This window comes from Dipodomys merriami, unplaced genomic scaffold (assembly GCF_024711535.1).
Source record: "Dipodomys merriami isolate MVZ:Mamm:240054 unplaced genomic scaffold, mDipMer1.0.p SCAF_158, whole genome shotgun sequence".
Classification (NCBI taxonomy): domain Eukaryota; kingdom Metazoa; phylum Chordata; class Mammalia; order Rodentia; family Heteromyidae; genus Dipodomys; species Dipodomys merriami.
Window position 1 is genome coordinate 359,532 of NW_027202915.1, and position 23,453 is coordinate 382,984.

Here is a 23,453-nt window from a genome sequence, read left to right on the forward strand (position 1 = left end):
CTTTCCTGTATTCTGCTTTTTCTGTTACTTCAGGGAACCTCCTGGGACTTTGCGTTCACCCCTAGAGAGCACAAAAGGCTCTCAGACTGTAGGTTGAAACTTACTTAAACATCACCAACTCCCCTAAATTTATCTCCTTTGCTGGACACCATTGGCTCATGCCTGTCATCCTAGCTACTCAGGAGGACAAGATCTGAAGATCGTGGCTCAAAGCCAGCCTGGGCAGGAAAATCTATCTCCAGTTAACCACCAAAAAGCCAGAAATACAGGTATCGCTCAAGTGGTAGAGCACCAACCTTGTGTGAAATGCCAAAGGGAGAAAGCCCAGGCCCTGACTTTAAGTCGCAGCACTGGGGCGGGGTGGGGAGGAGGGTGGACGTGAAAATCCATTGGATGGCATTGGTGGAGTTTGAAGATATCGTTTAGCCCCAGGGGTCACTGACCTGGATTATCTGCTATAGGAAAGCAAGCAGGAGCCCTCACAAAGGGTCAGAGATGATCAGAAGATCAGGCTTCCTTCCCACCGTCCAGTTCCCACGTACAGTGTCACACATGCAGGACTCTGTTCCCGATCAATCCTGGCTCCCTGAGGGGGAAAAACTAGAAATCTGCACTCAGTTAGATTTGAGGCTGGACTTAAAGTTATATGGGCTCATGATAATAGTGATCAACCGCAGAATTTAAAGTAGTGCCAGTTTATGTGTGCTCAACAGAAACAAAGGCTTCTCCCCTCCGCAAGAATGCGCTTGAAATGCAACCTCACAGAATTCCCAAAGGAAACATTTCAATAAACAAAACATGAGAGGGAAAAAAAGCCATGAATAAGGGCCAACAGAAACAACAAAAACATCCTGCAACAACCTGGCTTTAGTACATATGGATTATAAAATATGTATGAATATGTGTCTATTATTCTTAAAGAAGACTTTGAAAATGTAATGGAAGAGTCAGACACTATCAAAAATTTAGAGAAGGAACACAAAACTCCTGGAAATGAAAACGATAATCAATGTAATGTTGTCTCACAAGATTAAGCAAGAGACAAGACCCAGCTGAAGAGAAAATCAGTGAACTGAAAGGAAACAAATGACCATCCCAGACTGCAGTATCATTGGTTCATTGGAAGCTCTGCAACTCCCAGAGAACAACTCCAAAACCAAGTCCACCTGTCAAAATGGAATTCTGCCTACTTAACCAGAGCCATGCTCGTTATACCACATGCCGTCTCACACCTGGCAAAGAAGTCCAAGCATAAGAAAGCGAGCGAGCGACGGCCATTCCCTATGACAGTAGTTAGTGGTTTGTACTTCTCCGCGTCTTTACCCAGCCCTGCAGAACAAGTATGGTCTTCCTTCTCGTGTACGAGTCCTCCTCAGTGAAAAGGGAGACACCCCACTCCCAGTCCTCTCCTGCAGTTCCTAAACTTGGGTTGGCTGGTGGGGAAGGATCGGTCTATCTCGGTCACAGGCTCAGAGAACTGACCTCATTGTAGGACTTTACAGTCTCCCCCGCGACCTCTCACGCCTGCTTTATGACTTCCATCACTGTATAATTTATCACCCAAACTTCAGATAGCATGGTAGGTCACCAGCAACGTATGATTACCTAATAATAAAAGGCAGCCTTCAAAGTCCACGCCGCCGCTTGAGGCCAGTGAGCTCCAGCTCTGCCTGCCTTGGTTCTAAAGTGAGGTCCTTGGTCAGAAACAACAGGACGTGGTGGAGCATCTCTAGCTGGTGTTGCAGGCAGACGCTAGGCAGAAAAGGCAGAAAAGTTAAGGTTACGTCACAGGAAGAATCGCCATGCCTTCCACGTGAGTTAACCGGCCACCAGGCGGCAGTCTGAGGCCTCCGGATACACATCCTTTGCAAGGATTAAGGAGGCTCTCCATGGGAGGCGAGCTGGCCAGTGTCTGGACATCAGCTCTGGAGAGGGGAGATGCGGGCACTTCGGCCACGGGGTTTATGGGCCCACTGAACAAGCATCCGGTGGTTTCTCTTCTGAGAAACATTCCCGTGAGACTCAGATATTCTAATTCTTTAGTCTTGCTTCAAGAATTTCATTGGCAAGCCTTTCCCCTAAAACTGCTCATCCGTTCTTCTTCCACGTCCTGACCTGGCCACATCATCCAGACATCGAGCTCATGTCCGTGATGATGCCACAGGCCGTCTCCTCGAAAACAGACCCCGCGGAAAGCCCCTCCTCCTGGGAGGCCTTCTTTCCTCCTTCAGTCGTCTGGGCCGCTCCTGGGTGGAGCTACAGCCCTCGTCTGCATTGAGGGCAGCCGCACATCCTTCTTTTTTTCTTTGCAGTCAACGGAGTCCTGAGGGGCCCCACGTGTCCAGCCAGCTTGAGCGGTGACTCAGCTCTTCACGCATGCCCCCCAAGACCAGCTCCGCGCGGAATCACTCTGCACTTAACAACAGCGGTCAGCTGCCTCCCCTGCGCTGGAGATAAGCCTCCCTGGACAACAGGCAGCCCAGGCTTCAGGGTCGTCTAGGGGACCACGCTGTCAGTGCAGGTTCTACCAAGGCCTTAGCCACGAGCTGTTTCTCAGGACCATTTTTGACAAATGGTGCTTGCATTTGCTTTAAAACCATAGAGCCGTCTTCTGACCTTACGTACATCTGACAGGCATGCCTCATCTCCCTAATCTACCAGGGCCTCACTGAGCACCTTTAGATCTGCTAAACCACAGTGGTGTTCCCATCACCGGCGTAGTACTCCGATTTCCCTCTAAGATAGGACAGCACTCAGTCAGTCTGGCCTGGCTGGAAGCCTTTTATTAGCAGCCACGTGGCGACTGTCTCCAGCTGGCAGAGCTTGGGAGAGCAGCCCTGTTTTCCTTTTCTTGGGGACTTTTTATAGGAAGGGGTTACATGTAGGTCAAGTTTGTCAAGGCATGCAAGCAGTTACATAAACTGAACAGCCTTGAGTCACAAGAGCATAAGCAAAACATAATCTTGACTTGGTCAGTATAACTGATACTATGGATGCTATTGAGATTATTGATACTTGATTACAAAAAGTCAAAACATATCCCTGGATTACAGATGTCAAAATACAACCTTGGGTGGGAGCAAGCTTCTGACTGACACCATAGTTCAGTTTAACTCGTGATAACTCTCCAGGCTGTCTGCAGTTGTCAGCAACGTTCGTGATGAACTGCAAAGCTGTCAATCTGGGAAGCTGGAGAGAGGGAGAGATGCTCTTTTGCTTTTTCGCAAGGATGGAAAAAGCTAAGGCTGACTACTGTCCATTCTATCTGGAGTCTCTCTCTACCCGGAGGTTTTGCCCTTAATCAATAATTTTGTTCTATTTTCTAGTTTTACATTTTTAAAAAAATTTTTTTATTGAAAAAAATACTGTACAGAGGGGTTATAGTGAGCAAGGTCATGAGTACATTTCCTTTGTTTTTCCCCTCCCCTCCCTTCCCTCCCACCTCCACAACTACACTCCCCCTTCCCTCCTCCCCCCCTCCCTACCTAAATTGTAACGTTTGGTTTGTTTTTCAACATAGTGTCTTTTTTTTTTTGGGTCCGGTCGTGGGGCCTGAACTCTGGGCCTGGGCGCTGTCCCTCAGCTCTTCAGCTCAAGGCTAGCGTTCTACCACTTGAGCCATAGCGCCACTTCCGGCTTTTTTCATTTTGCTTATGTGGTGCTGAGGAATCGAACCAAGGGCCTCAGGCATGCAAGGCAAGCGCTCTACCACTGAGCCACCTTCCCAGCCCTCAACATAGTGTCTTGTGCATCTCATTGTTACATGGACCAACCTGTATCCCTATTTAAGCATTTGGGTTTTTTCTTCCCCTCCCCAAGCTATGGAAGTGTTTATACAAGATGCAGGGCACTGACATCAAATACAGTGAAAAGAGGGCTTCTACCTACCATGGGGAAGGAACATACAAAGAAACAAAAAAAATCACATGGTATATTATAAATAGGTTAGGAACAATAGCAAGAAAGAAAAAGCCACTGTGTCCCTATCTTGGGGTTCATTTCGCTTAACACCATCTTATCTGGTCATATGTACATAGCTTTTGACCTTTTCTGCTTGTCCCAGACATATACTAGATATTGCAAATAAGGGAAACCATGAGACCTGTTTCTTGGGGTCTGGCTTACTTCACTTAATATAATTTTTTCCAAGTCTTTCCATTTCCTAACAAATGGGGTGATGTCATTCTTTCTGATGGAGGCACAGAATTCCATTGCAAATATATACATGTATATACACACACATATATATCACATTTTCTTCATCTACTGAAGGGCATCTGGGTTGGTTCCATAAAAATATGGAACGCTTCATGAACTTGCGTGTTATCCTTGCGCAGGGGCCATGCTAATCTTCTCTGTATCATTCCAATTATAGTATATGTGCTGCCGAAGCAAGCACTGGTTTTACATTTTCCTTCCTGTGGATATCCTTCTTTTCCAAGGGAAGAGGGCTCAGCAGAGAAAGGAAGTTTCCTGCAGCAGGAGGAACTGAGGCTTGACAATAGAAGGAACTTTCTGCCAGTGAAGAGTAACTCAGAGACCTTGATTTTTGGTGGGGGTCATCACAGCCTGGGCTGTCCGAAAGGGCAGCCTAGTCCTAGTCCTAGATCTCAGGACCTACCTGTCATGCATATTTATGGAAAGAAGCATGTCTAAGTGTGGCAGGTTATCCTCAGATCCAAATTGGAGCAAAAACTTAAAATAAGCCTCCTGTTCTCTTGGCGGGAGCCCGAGCAGCAGCGTGTCTACACTCTGGAAGGTGCGCCGTGTGCTCCGCAGGGCATGGCACGTGTATCTGCAGGCTGCAATGCTTCCTGCCGAATGTCCTGTGAAACCATGAACGCAGCAAGCTCCCTGGCAGTGGCGTCCTGAAGTGGATGTGGTGGAACTAACGCAGGGAGCACGAAAGCAGCCTGGCTCCAGTCTTCTCCGCCCTCTCTGCTGACTGGAAGAAGGCGGAGGGAATGATTTACCTCATTCATGGCTGCTTCAGTTTGCATTGATTTGCTTCAGTGATGCAACTTGCCCTGAGGAAAGCCATTGATGATCTCACGACCGTCTCCTAGCCATTCTCCAGATCCACCAGTCTTGTCAGCTCAAAAGGGAGAGACAAAAGTTGGGTCTCAGTTTGTGACTCAGATTCCCTAGGAAGTGGACTTTGAGCTGAAGACCGGCCTGTCGGAAGTATATTGAGAAGTCTTCTGTGATCACCAGCTTTGGAGGCAGTAAAGAAAGTAAACTTGGGGAACAGAGGTGCTCAGGGCTGCAGTGTGGTTTGGCAAAGCCCTGGGCGGGTCTCCCAGGGAGCACAGGGCCTGCAGCGGCCTTGCAGAGTTGTTCTGAACTGGAGGCCAGGAAACCTACAGTCACTGGGGCAAACGATGGGGAAGGGTGGGGCCTGGGTGGAGGGCAAGTTCTAGGATGGACTCCCCCAGCTGCTCCCCAAATAAGAAAATGAGTACTCCGGCCCTGAAAAGAGAATAGAGAGCCATCCATGACGCTAGGAAGTGTGGCGCTCTGGCCGACAAGATCAAGCCTCAGCAATCCTCCCAGGAATGGAGTGTGATCTTACTTGATTTTGTTTCTCTACTACTTCTAGTGCAAGGCTCCATCCCTGGGCTAGCGCATGCGAGGCAGGTGTTCTAGCGTGAGCTACCTACAGCCCAGCCCTGGTGGCAGTGAGTACCATGTGTGCTTTCCATGGTCTTCCTCTTCCACTCCTAATAGCTCTTTTCCACGGGGCTATTTGCAGAATTCAGCGTGGGGAATTACACCATCTATTAAGACACTTCGCACATCTTCCCCAATTACGCATTCAGGATTAGAGGGATAATTATAGAAGGTGACATGGGAGCCGCTGTGAAGGGAATAGTCAGAACTCCATCTGCACCCACCTTCCCTGTGCTCCCATTCCACCCAGTGACCACCTGTAGACTGGTTCCACTGGGAAAATAAAAGCCGTAAGTGCTGGGCATTTCTGCTTTCCCAGTGCACATTTACCCTGCAGAAAGCTATGGGGAAGGTTTCAGGCAAAGGTTTTCCTGGGTTTCTTCCTTAAGGATTCTCATAAAATCAAGGGGTTTTGAATATACCAGCGGGCAGGTGTAGGAATAAGGTAAGCTCCATGGTCCTCTATTATAATGGCTTATGTCAGCTGTTGTACATTAGGTTTCTTTTGGTTGTTAGGATTGAGTGGGGGCTTGGAGAGCTGCTTGTGTATTCCAATCCTAGAGTCCCCATAATCCACCAGGATGCATCCAAGTCTACTCACATGGAAAATATAGTTCATTGGAGGAACACAGCCTCCTTCATCTCCGTTGAGCTATTTGGCCTCCACTTCATCCTTACTGAAATGGAAGAGCCTACTCCAATGCAACTGTCTCCTTTCTGATACCTCAGCCTAGAAAACCACCACAAAACACTGCTTCTGAGCCCAGTAACTTACATCTGAGCCATCCTCCTTAACAGCCCTCTTTCCCTGTCTTTAGATTCATTTCTAAACCGTGCAGTAGAGATTCCAGCATGTGGATTTTTATTTGACTGAGGAGAGCGCTTTTCTGTCTTCTGGTCCTATCCATTTAGAAAGGGGCATACTGAACTCTCAAGTATCCTTAGGGACTTGCCTGTTTTACGTTTTCATTCTGTCAGATTCATAGTTTTGCCAGTCCTGGGGCTTGAACTCAGGGCCTAGGTACTGTTCCTGAGCTGCTTTTTGCTCAAGGCTAGCGCTCTACCACTTGAGCCACAGCTCCACTTCCAGCTTCATTTTTTGGGTAGTTTACTGGAAGTAAGAGTCTCAATGGACTTTCTCCACTCATTTCAAACTGTGATGCTCAGATCTCAGCCTCCTGAGACGCTGGATGGCAGGTGTGAGCCTCCAGCCCAACTAGCTCTATTTTGGGTTCCCATATTCCGAAGCTTTGTTTAAAGGGATACACACTGGAGATTATTATGCCATCTTCATGGTTCGCTGGTGTCCTCTTCCTGTTCCTTCCTTGTTCTGACCAAGAACAATTCAGGCTTATGCAAATCATCCACTTCTTTATTTGCTAAATGGGTTGGTAAGCCCTATTTTATAATTTTTTTCTTGAGACATAGTCTTACTATAATAGCCCAGACTGGCTTAAAACTTGCTAAATAACCCAGTCTGGCCCCAAACTTGTGATCTGCTGCCTCAGCCTCCCAAGCGTAGACCCCCCCCCCATCCAGTCATCTTAGGGTGTTCTGAGAAGTGACTAACATTGCTGAATATTTAGCAAACAACTCAATAGACGTCAGCTCTTCTGTCCTCTCCCACATGGTTCTTCACTCACATCCTGCCTCTGTGCCAGCATCACGCTGTCATGCGCATGGACTCTGCCAGCCCCTCCTTGGAGCTCCTGACACTTGCAGCCAACAGGCGACAGCCCTCATCAGGGCTCCAGGGCAGGGCCCGTGGCTCACACCTGTCAGCCTAGCTACTCAGGAAGCTGAGATCTGAGAACTGTAGTTCAAAGCCAGCCCAGGCAGGAAAGCCCATGACACTCTTATCTTCAATAAGCTATCCAAGGGTTGGAAATGAAGCTGCGGCTCAAGTGGTGGAGCACTAGCATTGAAGCAAAAAGCTGAAGGACAGAACCCAGGTCCTGAGTTCAAGCTCCAGGACTAAAAAAAAAAAGTCGAACTCAAACCCAGGCTCTGTCAAACAACGGTGCAGACATTTGCAAGTTTCTTAGCCTATCCAAGCTGCCTGCAGAAGGAAGGGTTTTCCACGAGGACACAGAGCACATAGCCCCAGCACTCCCAGAGCCAGCGCGTGCTCCACTCGCACTCACCTCCAGCGAGCAGTAACGCGCTGGGCCTTCGCTGTTTGCCATTTCTGTGGCTTCCTGAGTGCCCAGGAGCGCAGTGACCATGATTCCGTTGTCTTGGGAACCACTACGAAGATGCTGTCATGTGGAAGGAGGGTCTGGGGGGCCTGGCACCTCACAGAGATGGAGCCCCCACCGAGGAGCCTCCTCTTCTGAACCTAGTCAGGAAAATGACGCCTTAACCACGCTGATTTGATTGTTGCCGTAGAGACAGGCAGGGAGGTTCTAGGTGATCTAATTTAATCTTCAATATGACTTTTCTGATTTGCAGTTTCTGTAAACTGTCGACCATATTTGCGGTGGAGACCTATGGAGTGATTCCCAGGTAAAGACCTGAGCGCGGGCTGGGGGTGGGGAGGGCTGGAGAGGCGGGAAGGAAGGGCAGCAAAGCGCAGGGCGGCCACAACCCTGTTACACAAATACGTGGATGCCACGACATTCACAACGTGTTCACTGCAGAGCCGGTGGCTGTGTTTCCCACTGCCTTGGCTTTGTTGTGATCTGGCTCTCTAGGAAGCGTCTCCCAGATGATAGAAACGTGTGACTTTCCTGAAGTCCTCCTATTTCCATGTCCACGTAGGACGGCTTGCACACAGCGTCTGTGTGGTACGGACCAGGGACTCCCGCTCATCCACCACGCATCCCGCTGGTTCTAAACCCACTCAGCCACCCGGCCCATTCTGCCCCCAGCACGCCTCCCTGGCAGGCTGGCAGAAAGCCGAGGTAGGGACCGGCTGGGCCTTGTCACTCCACCCTGAGCCACTGCCCCTCCTGCCAAAGCATTCGGAGCGCAAGCCACGAAGGCCTTCATTTCTGTCTCTGGTTCAGCACCAGTCCTTGGCAGAGCACTTAAGGGAGAGCCTCGCGCGACTTGGCTTCTCTCTCTTGGTTTTTGTGTACAAGGTGCAGTATAAGTGGAAGACAGGGATTGGAGGCAAGCTGGATACAGGAGTGCACAACACTCCAGGATCTACCCCTTGCACCCAAACAGTTGTTTCTTGTGCTGTATTTAAAACATTACTGACTTTGGGCTGGGAAGGTGGCTCAGTGGTAGAGCGCTTGCCTTGCATGCATGAGGCCCTGGGTTCGATTCCTCAACACCACATATGCAGAAAAAGCCGCAAATGGCACTGTGGCTCAAGTGGTAGAGCGCTTGCCTTGAGCTGAAGAGCTGAGGGACAGCGCCCAGGCCCAGAGTTCAGGCCCCACAACCGGCAAAAAAAAACCACAAAAAATATTACTGACTTTATATTTGTTTTATGCCTGTGCGAATACAAGGGTGGAGGTCTGAATGACCCACCTGTGGGAAAAGGCACAAGCCAAGCTTTTTTTTTCTTCTGGAATGGGTTCAGAGGCTTGAACTCAGGGATTAGACACTGTCTCTGAGGCTGGCACTCTACTACTTGAGCTGCAGCTCCACTTCTGGCTTTTTTTTTTTTTTTCCCTTTTGGTAGTTCATGGGAGATAAGACCCTCACAGACTTTCCTGCCCCTACTGGCTTCTACCTGCCACGCTCAGGGCGCAGCCTCCTGAACAGCTAGATCACAGGTGGGAGGAGTTAGTCCTGAACAACTGTGGGAAATGGACCGAACTGTTTTATAGCGCCTTCTCTTCCTCCTGGGGCTGGCATGTTTGGTCACTGAGCATAGGAAGCAGTTGTCTGCACACATAGCCACCATCAGGCAGGTGTGGCCTGTCCGCTTGTACCTGCGCCCCTGTGGTATGGCTGAGGCTGAGCTCCCCTCAACACCAGGGCTCCAAAGGTGCCCCGGCCGGGGCTGGTGTGCGGGGCCGTGTGCGGGAGCCGGGGCTGCGCACCGCTCTGAAGGGGCAGAGAGCCTGGTTCTTCTGGCTTCAGCGTTCAACCCTTCCCCCTCTTCTCCAGCTTCTCCATTCTGTTCTCTGGGGTTGCCCCCCCCCCAACCCACAAACTCACCTCCCACTGCTTCCTGAGGGAGCACGAGGCTCTCCCGAGGACGCCGCTCCACCTGCGCTCGGTGTTCAGGTGTGTGCCATGTGCCTCGGGGCCCTTTCCCTCTTCCAGATCATTCCTGACGCTGGGTTCTACTCTAAAAAAGCAGAGACTCAAAATGCCAGCGTGGCCTGGTGCTGGGCTGGGCACAGGCTCCGGCCTGAGCTCATCTGGGCCTCACTGCGGCCTTGCCTACAACCCGGTTCGCTGCTGACCACAGCCCTGTCCACGCAAGGCCCGCCCCGTGTCCCCTGGCAGCCCTCCCGGGCGCTCTGTCTCTACCATTGGGTCTTCTTTTGGTTATTGTATAACTATGGCGTTTCCTCTTTCTCTCCCCGGCCCGGCCTTCTCCCCAGCAGCCATTAAACCTCCCCCCCCTCCCCTCCTCCCTCCTCCCTCCCCCCCCCCCCCCCCCGACCTTGGAGCCTCGCCCTGTCTTCTGTCATCTCCAGCAACGATCTCCACCCGTGCACACCTGACTCCAGACCCCTGGTCTTAACCCGCTTAACCTCTCCTCCTGCACTGCTCAGAGGCTCATCCAACTGGACGTGTTTCCCCTCCCAATCCTGCACTCCTTCGTCTGTCCTCCAAGGGGCTAACTGCATCCATCCTGGTTCCACTATAGTGGAAGGCGATGGTGGTATGAATCGTGGCTCCTGGTGACTCTGTTTTCCAAAGTTCCCTCTCCCGGGAAATGGCACACCCTGCGGCAAGCCCGATGCCAAGCAGTCAAAACCCTGGATTCACATTGCTTACTCTCTCTGGCTCTGTTCCCATTCACCCCCCTCAGCTTCGGACCTTCCAGCCTTCATTCAGTCCACAGCACTCCCTGCACCACAGGGCCTTTGCACAGGCGCTTCCTCTATATGGAATGGCTTCCTTTCCTGCTTTACCACATCTGTAGGTATGGAAGCACACGATCAACTTCACCTCTAAAGACTAAACCGTGCTACTGTGGCTTGCACCCACCACACAGCCTCTCTCTGCTTCTTGACTCTTTTAACAGTTTGCGATTCCAGATCTCTCTGCTCGTTACTTGGTTAGTGAGCAGTTCCTCACCATGTTAACTCCCCAAGGATGGGCTCACATCCACCTTTACTCAGTGTCCACGGCGCCACCTTGCACGGCACCTGGCAAGCTGTCCAGTGGTTATGGCACTTAATTAAGGTCCAAAATAAACCATACTCTGGAACCAGCTTATGTGTGCGCAGCTGAGAAAGAAAATCAGAGAGCTATAGCACCCACAAAAAGAATCATGGCATAAAAGGAAACCAAAAACCAACACAGTACTAGGACAGAAAATGGAAAACAGCACGGAAGTGTTTGACCTAAGAAGTGAAGCTACTCTCACGAGAGCTCCACTCAGTCCTGAGCACAGAGCAGAGGCCTGGCACCCAACGGCTGTGCCGCCGAATAACACACACACATGCGCACACGCGCACATGCACACACATGCGCACCTGACTGACCCTTAAAGCCAACACACCCCAAAGTAGACCACCTAGAACCTCTTGGGCCCAGGAGTTTATTTTTGTTTGTTTGTTTTGCTTGTTTGTTTTGAAGGCCAACCTGGCAACTTAAAGATACCTCATGTCCCCATCCCTTAAGGAAAAACAAAACAAAACACTGTTCCCTGTGCATTTCCCCAGCCATCTCTTTCCATCTCCTCAGCCACTCACTTAGTAAAAAGCCCACATCCTCACTCACCTAGCTATTGTAATACCTCAGAATGGGCTTTCCTGCCTGACACCGGAGGTTCCCTCCTGCCACTCAGAGTCCTGAATGCCACTGGATCTACCCGCTCCTCTCCCCCTACCCCCTCCTCCTCCTCCTCTCGCACTGTGCCTAAGCCCTGGAGCACAGCCGTAAGCCTTAGCAGTCTGTACTCTCTGGCAAGGCTCTAGTATGTCTAAGTGAACTAACAGGCAAGTGTGAAGAAAGACTTCCAGTGAGTTCTGTCATTGTTCTTATTCCAGGCCAAACATCTACCTGGTGGTTTCCTTACTCTTTGTCCTGGTACTCGTGTTCCTGTCCATCCTGGTCTTCAGCTACTTTTACTACCTGCAAGTTTACAGACAGTTCATCTATGATCCACTTCACAAGTCGCAGAATAAACAAAAGAAAAATTAGGGGTAGGGAAAGTTTGTTCTGGAAATATGGATATAATATATGTGTGTGTGCGTATGTACATATGTAGTCACATTGAGTGTGTTTGACTAAGAAATACTTGAATCAAATTCAAGATCTGAGAAATGTTCTTAAATTACTCCCCAATACTTTCTATAGATTGTGTTATTAAGGCATTTATTCTCATTTTAAGATATTCGATATTGTCATACTGAATTTTTAAGACAAACTACTTTTGGTTATTATAATCCTTCCCAACAATGAAAGTACATTGTAAAAACTGTACAGATGTGCCAAATGGTACTTTGCATAAAAAATTTTCATATGGTTGTAGTTAATATCTATCAAAAGTGTGCAGAATTAAAGAAGGTCTTAAACAGATTTCAGAGGGTTTCTAGCGGTGGATTCAGGCCTAGCTGGTGCTAGGCTCCAATCCTAACTTTCCACATTCCACTCTGGTGCTCAGAATAAGTTTCTTAACCTCAGAATAAGTTTCTTATCTCCAATTGAGCACTAAAAAGCTGGAGTTGGGGCTGTGGTTTAAGTGGTAGAGCAGCAGCCTTGAGCAATAACCTGAAAGGACAACATGTAAGTCCTGAGTTCAAGCTCCAGTGCTGGCAGCATATGCACACACACATACACACACGCACAGAATCAGATGGGGATACCTACGATTTTATACATGGAAATCCCAGCAATAACTACTGTACACTTTGAGAAAAAGATAAAATTCTCTCCTTAACTAATAGAATTACACAAAGCCAAAATCCATGAGGTAAATCAGAGCTGCAGAGCACAGCAGCGACCACGGCTTGTGCAGTCAAGAGCCGACTCTGCTAGCCGGGCGCTGGTGGCTCACGCCTGTAATCCTAGCTACTCAGGAGGCTGAGATCTGAGGATCACGGTTCAAAGCCAGCCCGGGCAGGAGAGACCGTGAGACTCCTATCTCAAATAAACCACCAGAAAACCGGAAGTGGCGCTGTAGCTCATGTGGTAGAGCGCTCGCCTTGAGCTGAAGAGCTGAGGGACAGTGCCCAGGCCCAGAGTTCAAGCCCCACGACCGACCAAAAAAAAAAAAAAGAGCCGACTCTGCCATCATGACAGACCGGGGCTGCCAGTACTCAATCTACAACAACTGAGTCTGTGAGGCACACACACACACACACACACACACACACACACACACACACACACACACACACACACACACACACACACACACACACACACACACACACACACACACACACACACACACACACACACACACACAATGGAGGGGAGGGTCCTTGGAGCAATTGTCTCAATAAAAAGTCATGGTCTGAGCTGGGAATGTGGCTTAGTGGCAGAGTGCTTGCCTTGCATGCATGAGGCCCTGGGTTCAATTCCTCAGTACCACATACACAGAAAAAGCCAAAAGCAGTGCTGTGGCTCAAGTGGTAGAATGCTAGCCTTGAGCAAAAGAAGCTCAGGGACAGTGCCCAGGCCCTGAGTTCAAGCTTCATGACTGGAAAAAAAAAAAAAAGTCAGAGTCCCTTACGAAGTTCCCAAAACAGATTAAGTATTCAGATCCAGAACTCACCAGGTGCTGGTGGCTATGCTTGTAATCATAGCTACTAAAGAGGTAAGATGTGAAGGTCCAGGTTCAAGCCAACCAGAAGATAAATCTGAGAGCTGCTTATCTCTAACCAGCTAAAAGCCAGAAATGGAGCTGTGGCTCAAGTGGTAGAGTACTAGCCTCAGGCAAATAGCTCAGGAATGACACTGGGCCGTCCCAGGCTTCCTGCACTGTGATAGGATGTTTGCTCTGAGCTGTGCTAAGGTCCTCAGATCTCCGCCTCTTGAGTAGCTAGGATTACAGGCGAGAGCCCCCAGAACCTGGCTTCACAGCTTTTTTTGTGGTGCTGAGATTTGAACTCAAGGCATTGTGCTTGCTATGCAGGTACTCTATCACTTGAGCCATGCTGACAACCATTTTTGCTTGAATTATTTTGGGGATTGGGTCTAGCATTTATGTTTTGGCTAACTTGGACCACAATCTTCCTACATCCCAACATAGTTGGAATGACAGGCATGTCCAGCTGTTAGGTGACTTTTAAAAATTTTTTGAGGGGCTGGGAAGGTGGCTCAGTGGTAGAGCGCTTGCCTTGTATGCATGAGGCCCTGGGTTCCATTCCTCAGCACCACATAAGCAGCAAAAAAAAAAAAAAAAAAAGCCGGAAGTGGTGCTGTGGCTCAAGTGGTAGAGGGCTAGCCTTGAGCTGAAGAGCTGAGAGACAGCACCCAGGCCCAGAGTTCAGGCCCCACACAACAGGAACAAAAAAAAACAAAATTTTTTTTGAAAGCCAGGGCTATTAATTTTTGCCAGACCTGGGGCTTGAACTCAGGGCCTGGGCACTACCTCTGAGCTTCTTTTGCTCAAGGCTAGCACTCTACCACTAAGCCACTTTCCCAGCCCAAGGGCTGCTAATCATTTAAGCCAGGGCTGGATTGAACTGCAAACCTCCTGATCCACACCTTTCAAATAGTTCACAGTACAGACGTGAGCCACCTCTCCTGGTTGCTTCAGATCTTACAAATGGTATCACCATTGACCCCACCCCAAAAGTCTCTTAAGTTATTATTGTACCCTCTCTTCCTGATGAATTCAAAATTCAACCAATTAATCCAGTTTCACAGATTCTACCTCCAAAATATTTCAGTTGTGATTTTCTCATTCTTCCCCGGTATCAATATCTACGCCACCTTTGTGCATGTCATTCTTAAACAGATTCTTCCACATGGCCTCCCCCCCTTCCCCCCCCCCGCTCCCCCGGCAAAAAACCAACAAACCCAACTTTGCAACTTAAAATATCAGGGGCTGGGAAGGTGGCTCAGTGGTAGAGCGCTTGCCTTGCATGCATGAGGCCCTGGGTTTGATTCCTCAGAAAAAGCTGGAAATGGTAAGAGGTAGAGCACTAGCCTTGAGCTGAAGAGCTGAGGGACAGCGCCCAGGCCCAGAGTTCAGACCCCACGACTGGGCCCCCCCCACGAAAAAAACCACTTTCCCTGTTCTTTGGGTGGTGGTGCATTTGGTGAGGGGGAAGGTGACTGGACTGGAGGAGATAGTTTAGGAAAGTTTCATGCGCATCAGGGTCAGATGTCAGCTGGATGTGGGTAATGACGTCACCTGTGTCCCTTGTCATACATGAGGTGACCCCAAACTCATTCACACAGTGGTGGTCGCCAGGCTTCAAAGGCCAGCAGGTCTCAACTCCAGAGTGGGGCTCTGTCTCACCACATTTGTTAATCTCCCACAGCCAGAGGAAGTCGCAGTCCAGATGCTTCGCAGTGGTGAGGGGTAACTGGAGACACTGGCCACTTTCGCAAACGACCACACTGACCTTCCTGTTCCCACCTCCTTTGCTTCTCTGAAGTCCATTTTTCTTTACACAGAAGTAATCTTTTTTTTTTTTTTTTTGGTTGCTCATGGGGCCTGAACTCTGGGTCTGGGCGCTGTCCCTGAGCTCTTCAGCTCAAGGTGAGCACTCTACCCCTTGAACCACAGTGCCACTTCCAGTTTCTAGTGGTTTATTGGAGATAAGTCTCATAGACTTTCCTGCCCAGGCTGGCTTTGAACCATGATCCTCAGATCTCAGCCTCCAGAGTAGCTAGGATTACAGGCATGAGCCACCAGCATCTGGCTCAGAAGTAATCTTTTTAAAACACACAGTACAACACCATGCCACGTATTTCCGTGATCGTGTCCTGTGTCCTGGCTTGTCTCCAGTCGTCCTGTGGTCCCAATTCGCCTCTTTATTGAAGCTGAGTTGGTTTGTTGGTATTGTTTTTGTTCTTTCTTTCCTCTCCCGTCTGTTTCCTAGCTATGTTATGTGTATTTGCAGGTTGCCAGCCTTTGTTACAATGGGCGGCCTGCAGCCTGCTGTGTAATAAAGACTCCAAGATTCGATCAATCCCCCAAAATAAAATAAATAACACAGTACATATTTATGTGGTTGCCTCACTCAAATTTTCTTTAAAACCTAAGCCCTGACCCAGTGCTGATGCTCACACTTGTAATCCAAGCTACTCAAGAGGCTGAGATCTATGGAGGTTCGAAGCCAGCCTAGGCAGGAAAGTCTTATCTCCAATTAAGCACCAAAGAAGCTGGAAATGGGACTGTGGCTCAAGGAGTAGAGCACTAGCTTTGAATCAAGAAAAAAAAAAAAAAAAGATTAGGGACAGTGCCAGCAGAATTTCAAGCCCCCGGAACATAAAACAAAAACAAACAAAACGCCCAGCACGTAAGCCTTAGCACAAGTGTAAAATCCCTTCCAGGGTGTGGCTTCTACCTGCCTGCCTCATTTTACTACCAAGGCCTCCGCTCCTGCAGAAAGGTGGTTCATACCCCAGGTCGGGCCCTTCTGTGCCCTTCGACTGGAAAGGCCGGAACCTCTGGTATTTGCAAGGCTGACTCTGTCCTTCAGATCTCAGCCTAAAATTCACGAAGTCCCTCCCCGTCCGGCCGGGCGAAGGTGACTCTCGGTGGCTTCACCTTTGGTTTTCTGCAAGGCACCAATGACGGACCTGCCCGGCAGGTCTGCTGAGTGGACCCCCCCCCCCCCCCCGTCCCGAGCTGGGCTCCTCCGGGGGCGTCGGGCGCTCTCCCCATCTCACGCCGAGGACCTGCCGTCCTCTATTGCTTCCCCCTTATCACAACCCCAAAAAGGGGGCGAGGAGCTAGAGGGTGGCGGGGGGGGGGGGTTGGGGAAACTGAGTCACCATTGGTTTTTGGTCACATTTCGTTGGCTCCATCAGGCTGAACACAACTTACATAAAAAGCAGCAGAACCGGCGCTGGAGGCTCAAAGACTTCTCCACCTGCCAAGGACAAACAGCGAAAGATGCGTGACAGACCCACGGCACTGTGCATGCCGGGAAATGTAGTCTTTCTCCCCCCACATGCCCCAGAGCCCCAGAACATGCTGGGAATTGTAGTCCAAGGCGCCGAGACCCGCCTCTGAATGTCCAGTAGCGAGCAGGGGTGGGGGTGGGGGAATCGGGGAATCCCGCTCTGCATGCTGGGAATTGTAGTCTTTCCAAGACCTCGAACCTCCAAGAGCGGCTGGAAGCCGAGGCTGCCGCCATTTTAGGTCCCGAGGTGCGGCGTCCGAGAACCAGAGCGCAGGCGGGCTGAGCCCCGGCACCGAGGCGGGGCCGGCCCGGGGCCCGCCCTCGCTCAGGCTCCGCCTTTCCCCACGTGTCTGCGGCCGAGGGGAGGCGCCTGAGCCGGAGCGGGCAGCCACCGGCCCGGCCCCGTCCTTCCTCAGGCGCCTGTCGGCGGCCCCGGCGCGGCCCGGCTGCCCGATGCTCCCGCCTCGGTTGCGGCGGGCCGGGCTGGACGGTTAGTGCCCGCCTCAGGCCCCGGAGACGCCCGCCGGGTGGGAGCGGCCCCCGCCCTGCGGACGCGGAGCGGCGTGAGGCGAGGCGGCGGCGGCGGCGGCGGCGGCGGCGAGGAGAATGGGGGCCAACCAGTTAGTGGTGCTCAACGTGTACGACATGGTGAGTGCGGCGCGGCCCGGCCCCCGGCCCCGGCCCGGAGCCTCGGCGGCGGGGAGGGCAGGGGAGGCGGGCCGGGCCTTGCAGGCTCTCGCCGGCGCCCGCCGGTGCAGCCCGGGGCCCGGCCTCCGTGCCCTCGGGCCCGCCCCCCCCCCCCCCCCCCCCCCCCCCCCGGCTCCCCGGCTCCGACCCTGGCGGGGCCGGCGTGTCCTTCCCGCCAGGCTGGCGTCGTGGGGCCCTTCGGCCCCGGGCCCGGCCGCCCCCTCGGCGCTTCCCGGTCTCTGCCAGGCGTCCCCGAGTGCCCCGGGCGGCGGCCGTTGGTGTGGGGGCTACGGCCTCCCAGGGTGAACCGGAGCCGGCACCCCCTCGCCTCCCGAGCGACCTCGTGCACGTGGACGAGGGCGGGATTGGGGGGAACGGAGCCCCGCTGCGTTTGTAAACGATGCCCGTCCTGAACTGAAGACCGCTTTGCGGGCGGTGCAACAGGTGGCCGGCGCGCCCACCCCGGAGGAGCGGGGAGAACTTGTGTGTCCTGTCGTCTTAACTTTGAACAACTGCGAGTTCGAGGACTGGCTTGCCCTGATCTTTGTAATTGAAAGACCTCCCCGATAAAAGCACCCACCAGAGTTGTAGGTGGGTGCTTGCTTGGGTTTGTTGGCTAGCCTTTGGCCAGCTTGTTTTGTAATGACCTCTTCCAAAAATGATCAAAAATGATTGTAAGCGGACTGATCAAAGAAAAATTTCCCTTCGTTTCTGTTGGCTTACTGTGCTGAAGAGCAGAAAGGCTAAAGTCTGAGTCTTGATTGTCACTTACTTCTTATTCCCTCGCATTGTTTGTAAGTGGAGAGCCTAATGTAAGTAGAAAGGAGCTGGGCTTGCATGTCTGGGAAGGTGGCATGGGGCACGGCATCTGTCTGCAACTCTTCCCTTCTGCGTCTGATGTAAGCCTCGCGGAGCCTGTTAGCAAAAATTAGAAAAGACTAATCTGAACGAGAGATCCCACAAGAGTCCGGCACTTCATGGCCCATGTCACATAATTCTGCAGATGTAGCTGGCCATCAGTAGCTAATGCCTGTAATCCTAGCTATCTCAGGAGGCTAAGATCTAAGAATTTAAGTTTGAAGCCATCCTGGGTAGGAAGGTATGTGATTTTTTCCCAATTAACCATTAAAAAGCTGGAAGTAAAATTGTGGCTCCTATGATAGAATGCTACCAGCCTTAAGCAAAGCTAAGGGATCCATTAAAGAAAAAAAAAAAATAAAGGTAAAGGACAGCACCCAGGCCCAGAGCCCAGAATTCAAGCACCAATATTGGTATAGAAGGACAGATTAACTTTTTGTGTTCCCTTAGATACTTTTCTTTCTTAGGGGTTGATTCTGCCCCCTCACTTGAATTTATTTCTTGTTTTTGTTGAGGAGGACTATTGCAAACCATTCTTTAGGATATTTCTTCTTGAAAGCATATGTTGAGATTTATCCTTTAAAAAATAATAAAATTAAGATTATGCAATGCCCAGAGGCCATAGTTTCAGAGCCTAAAAGAAATTGCTGAGAGTACAGTTTTGCTTTTAAAATTAAGCTGAAAATACATTACTTGGCATATAGTGAGTTGCAGTTGTTCTGTGAATCAAGAAAATTATCAGTAATTGTGGCAAACTGGTAACCACTAGAAATGGCAATAAGCCAATATTTTTTAGGGGAAGATTGTTCTGAAGGATTCTAAAATATAAACTAATTTAATAGAGACCCTATTCCTCATACCACTTTAGTAGTTAACAGAGCAAGCAGGCAAAAAAAGGGGTAAGTAGGCTGCCCAGGTAACTAAAATGTAATCTACAATTTGTAGAACATACCTTGATTTATTATATTTTCCACTGAAATTTTTCTGTTATTATTTCTTACATACTGCTTTTTCCTGTCAGCAGAAGCATATGAATCAGAGTAGTAGGTAGTTGAATTAGATAAGAAACTTGATTTTGTATGTGTTGTTTTGGTCTATGAGTGTTTTAAATCTCTAATTCAGGACCTCAGTTAACTACTACTTATTTCATTGGAGTACTTTAGAAGCCACAGGATGAACTAATTATTCCCTGTTCTTCATGGATTTTAGAGTATCACAAGCAAGATGCAAGAGGAGTGACAGTTCATGACAATGGCATTGTTTTGACCAGAGCAGAAGAGGCAAAGGGGACTAGATGGTTGTAGGATCAGAGCATGCCGCCATCAGCCACTGTCCCCCTTCCCCTCTGCCCTGTGGTGGGGCCTGAACTCTGGGCCTGGGCGCTGTCCCTCAGCTCTTCAGCTCAAGGCTAACACTCTTATCACTTGAGCCAAAGCACCACTTCCGGCTTTTTTCTGCTTATGTGGTGCTGAGGAATCGAACACAGGGCCTCATGCATGCAAGGCAAGTACTCTTCCACTGAGCCATCTGCCCAGCCAGTGAATTTCTTTTTTTTTTTTTTTCTTTTTTTGTCGGTCGTGGGGCGTGAACTCTGGGCCTGGGCGCTGTCCCTCAGCTCTTCAGCTCAAGGCCAGCGCTCTACCACTTGAGCTACAGCGCCACTTCCGGTTTTCTGGTGGTTTATTTGAGATAGGAGTCTCACGGTCTCTCCTGCCCGGGCTGGCTTTGAACCGCGATCCTCAGATCTCAGCCTCCTGAGTAGCTAGGATTACAGGCGTGAGCCACCAGCGCCCGGCCAGTGAATTTCTTAAAAGTAAAAATTTGAGGCATTTGAAAATATTTGTAAATTCAGCCTATAAAGCAGTTTCTTTCTATTTTACAATAGTATCTGTACATCTTTGAAGTCTTAAACAAGAAACTCTTTAAGCACTTGTCTGATAGGAACATTTTTGTCTGATCTTCTGCCATTCTTATGGCTGCCTGTTTCCATTCAACTCCAGGAAGGTGTGAGGTTATTTGGTGTGATAGCTCTGACTTCTCATACATCTATAACCATTTCAGACTTCTTGACAAGTTCTATTTACATGGTCCCATCCATCTTTCTGTTCTTTACACTGTTCCCCTTCACCGTATGTCACCCTTCAAACACTACCACCTTGGTTGTAATTTTATCTTGGGAGCTTGTACTTTTTTCTGAAATTGATATCCCAAACCAAAACTTGGGAGTGAACCTAAATTTTATTTATTTATTTATTTATTTATTTTTGTCGGTCTTGGGGTTTGAACCCTAGGCTTGAGCGCTGTCCTTGCGCTCTTCAGTTCAAGGCGAATGCTCTACTGCTTGAGCCACAGCACCACTTCTGGTTTTCTAGTGGCTTATTGGAGATGAGTCTCATGGACTTTCCTGCCCGGGCTGGCTTTGAACAGTGATCCTCAGATCTCAGCCTCCTGAGTAGCTAGGATTACAGGCGTGAGCCACAGGCACCCGGCTTGAACCTAAATTTTTATTTGCTAGTTTCAGTGTTGAGGTTGGAACCCAGAACCACATTTGTGTTGGTCAAGTGCCCTACAACTGAGCTACATCGGCAGTCCTTTTTATTATAACTACAGTCAGTCACCCAGCTTGGTTTCCTTTATTTTATTTGATCTATCTGAAAGTATCAAAACTTGACCTGCAAGAGCTTAAATTGATACTTGTTATTTGGGCCAAAGATAAACAGCAGTTCAGTCATCCAAGTCTTCAAGAACCAAAATTTTCCACCCTACTGTTTGAGGATTATTTGCTGGCTTTTGTCTTGGTTTATCCCTTCCTGATTACAAAATAATCTAGCACTAAGTTGGTATCCTCATTCAACAGGCTGTTCAGGAACACAGGAGCAGGGGTGGGATGTTTCTCCTTTCAACAGAGAGGAAGAACTTTGCCAGATGCCTAATTCCTTCCCCTTCCCTCCAGGGATTGTTCAGAATTGGTTCACACATCACTCACTGCTGAAGCTGAGCAAGTGACAGTCTTTTCTAGCCTCTTAGGTGGGTTACACTAACAAGAGAGATCGTTGGAAATGGCAGGAGTTAAGTACTTTCTGAATATTCTCTAAATTGGTTTTTTGTTTTTCTGTTTGTTTTTTGTTAGTCATGGGTCCTGAACTCTGGGCCTGGGCGCTGTCCCTCAGCTCTTCAGCTCAAGGCTAGCCCTCCTACCACTTGAGTCACAGTACCATTTCCAGCTTTTTCTGAGGAATCAAACCCAGGGCCTCATGTATGCAAGGCAAGCACTCTACTACTGAGCCACCTTCTGCATTTTCACTGTTACTTATCAAGTTCATATGCTGGTTATCTATTTTTGCATAATATAATGGCCTCCTTAGTTTCAGTCTGTAGGATTACTATTTCCTAATCCACTTCCCAGCTGAGCGCTGGTTGCTCATACCTGTAATCCTAGCTACTCAGGAGGCTGAGATCTGAGGATCATGGTTCAAAACCAGCCCGGGCAGGAAAGTCCATGAGACTCATATCTCCAATAAACCTCTTGAAAACCAGAAGTGGCGGCGCTTGGGCGCTGTGGCTCAAGCGGTAGAGCGCTCACCTTGAGCTGAAGAGCGTAGGGAAAGCTCCCAAGCTCAGAGTTCAAGACCAAGCCCCACAACCGACCAGAAAACAAAAAACAAAAAATCTAATCCATTTCCCATTCTGTTACCAAAGTTAATATTGCTGAAACATCAGTGATTGTGCTGTTTCTGTGCTTCAAATTCACCTGCAGAATAGTCTAACGCACCAAATTAATGGGATTTCTTGAGTGTGTGTGCATATGTACATGCAGGGTGCATGCCCGAGTGTGCCCTTGTGTGTGTGCTAGTACTGGAGCTTGAAGTCAGGGCCTCAATTTCTCCCTTGGCTTTTTTGCTGATACTTTACCACTTGAGCCATAACTCCTCTTTTAGCTTTTTTTTTTTTTTTTTTTTGGTGGTTAATTCTAAGAGTCTCACAGATGTCTGTTCTAGGATCTCAGCCTCCTGATTGGTTAGGATTACAAGCTTGAGATACCAGGGACCAGCAATGGGATTAAAAAAAAAATCTTTTAGCAAAGGTTTATGTTAATATAACATGGCTAAAGTAGTGAGAGATAGAAAATGAGAAGTAATTCCTCTGTATCTATCTGTGATTGTTAAACTTCAAGCTAGATGAATATATCTGGTCCAGAGCTCTCCTAGATAAGATAGATGGGACCCACCCACACTGGGAACCTTCTGGACTTCCTTATGCCAATCTTGCCAACTTTTTTTTTTTTGCCATTTCAAATGAGAAGATGAAAACCCTTCTCTAATCTCTTACTCTTTTTTTCCCTCCCAGTTCTGGGGGCTTGAACTCGGCCTGGGCACTGTCCCTGAGCTGCTTTTGCACTGGCACTCTGCCAGTGGCACAGCGCTACTTTCGGCTTTTTCTATATATGTGGTACTGAAGAGTTGAACCCAGGGCTTCACGCATGCTGGGCAGCACTCTACTACTGAGCCACCTTCCCAGCCCCAGTCCTTACTTTTCTTACACCGAGATCACTGCCACTTTTTACCACTTGACCAGTGACCTATGAGTCTAGCTAACGTACAGAAGAACCACAAAAACTGCTCTGCCTCATGTTATCCATGGCATTTTCTTTTCTCAACCCTCCTCCCTATGCTGACGGTCAAACCCAGGGGCTTACATGTGTTATGCAAGTGCTCTACTACTTAATTATGCCTCTCTCTCTTCTCCCCCTCCTCTCCCTCCCTCTCTCCCCTCCCTCCCTCTCCCCCCCTTCTCTGCTTCTCTGCTTCTCCCCCTCTTTCCTAACAGTTTAATATATGAAGAAAATAAAAGAATTCAGTCTCTGCTTTTGCTCTCTATTGCTGCACTGTTGTTTGAAACAGTAGTTTCAGTAGTGTATATCAAGTGTGGTTCCACACCACAAGGGTAAGTCCTGGTGCCAGGCTCCCAGGACAGATCTACATCCCAACTCATTCAGGTAGTTGGCAGAATTCAGTTGCTTAGGGATTTAGGCTTCAGGTCCAGTTCCTTGCTGGGTATCAACTGGGA

General features: G+C 49.3%; 2 protein-coding genes, 1 long non-coding RNA gene and 1 other non-coding gene across 11 annotated transcripts in view; 2 read left to right on the forward strand and 2 right to left on the reverse strand.

Annotated features, from left to right (window-relative positions):
* Catspere (catsper channel auxiliary subunit epsilon) overlaps positions 1 to 15,921 on the forward strand; it is a 74,806-nt gene extending 58,885 nt beyond the window's left edge. For 4 of the 5 annotated variants that reach the window (XM_070023173.1, XM_070023166.1, XM_070023172.1 and 1 more), the window contains 2 exons: positions 8,122 to 8,175; positions 11,799 to 15,921. In XM_070023173.1, the coding sequence (XP_069879274.1) occupies positions 8,122 to 8,175; positions 11,799 to 11,952 (208 nt within the window). In that variant the 3' untranslated portion in view covers positions 11,953 to 15,921. Of the gene's footprint in view, positions 1 to 2,312; positions 3,826 to 8,121; positions 8,176 to 11,798 lie in introns of those variants that run through there. The other variant, XM_070023168.1, reaches the window with a different exon arrangement.
* Positions 3,918 to 16,845, reverse strand: LOC138827579 (uncharacterized). Its single transcript, XR_011372131.1, has 3 exons — positions 16,763 to 16,845; positions 7,815 to 8,008; positions 3,918 to 5,469 (listed from the first exon to the last, which is right to left on the reverse strand). It is a non-coding gene; the product is annotated as an uncharacterized lncRNA (long non-coding RNA).
* On the reverse strand, positions 4,293 to 4,399 carry LOC138827614 (U6 spliceosomal RNA). The gene has a single exon (XR_011372137.1). It is a non-coding gene; the product is annotated as a U6 spliceosomal RNA (small nuclear RNA).
* A 227-nt stretch (positions 16,846 to 17,072) lies between the features above and the next one.
* Positions 17,073 to 23,453, forward strand: part of Desi2 (desumoylating isopeptidase 2) — a 48,991-nt gene continuing 42,610 nt past the window's right edge. For 2 of the 4 annotated variants that reach the window (XR_011372133.1, XR_011372132.1), the window contains exon 1: positions 17,169 to 17,489. Coding sequence is in view for 2 of the 4 variants with exons in the window: in XM_070023175.1 (XP_069879276.1) it covers positions 17,448 to 17,489 (42 nt within the window). In the remaining 2 variants the exon portion in view is untranslated. Of the gene's footprint in view, positions 17,490 to 23,453 lie in introns of all 4 variants that reach the window. The other 2 variants (XM_070023175.1, XM_070023174.1) reach the window with 2 other exon arrangements.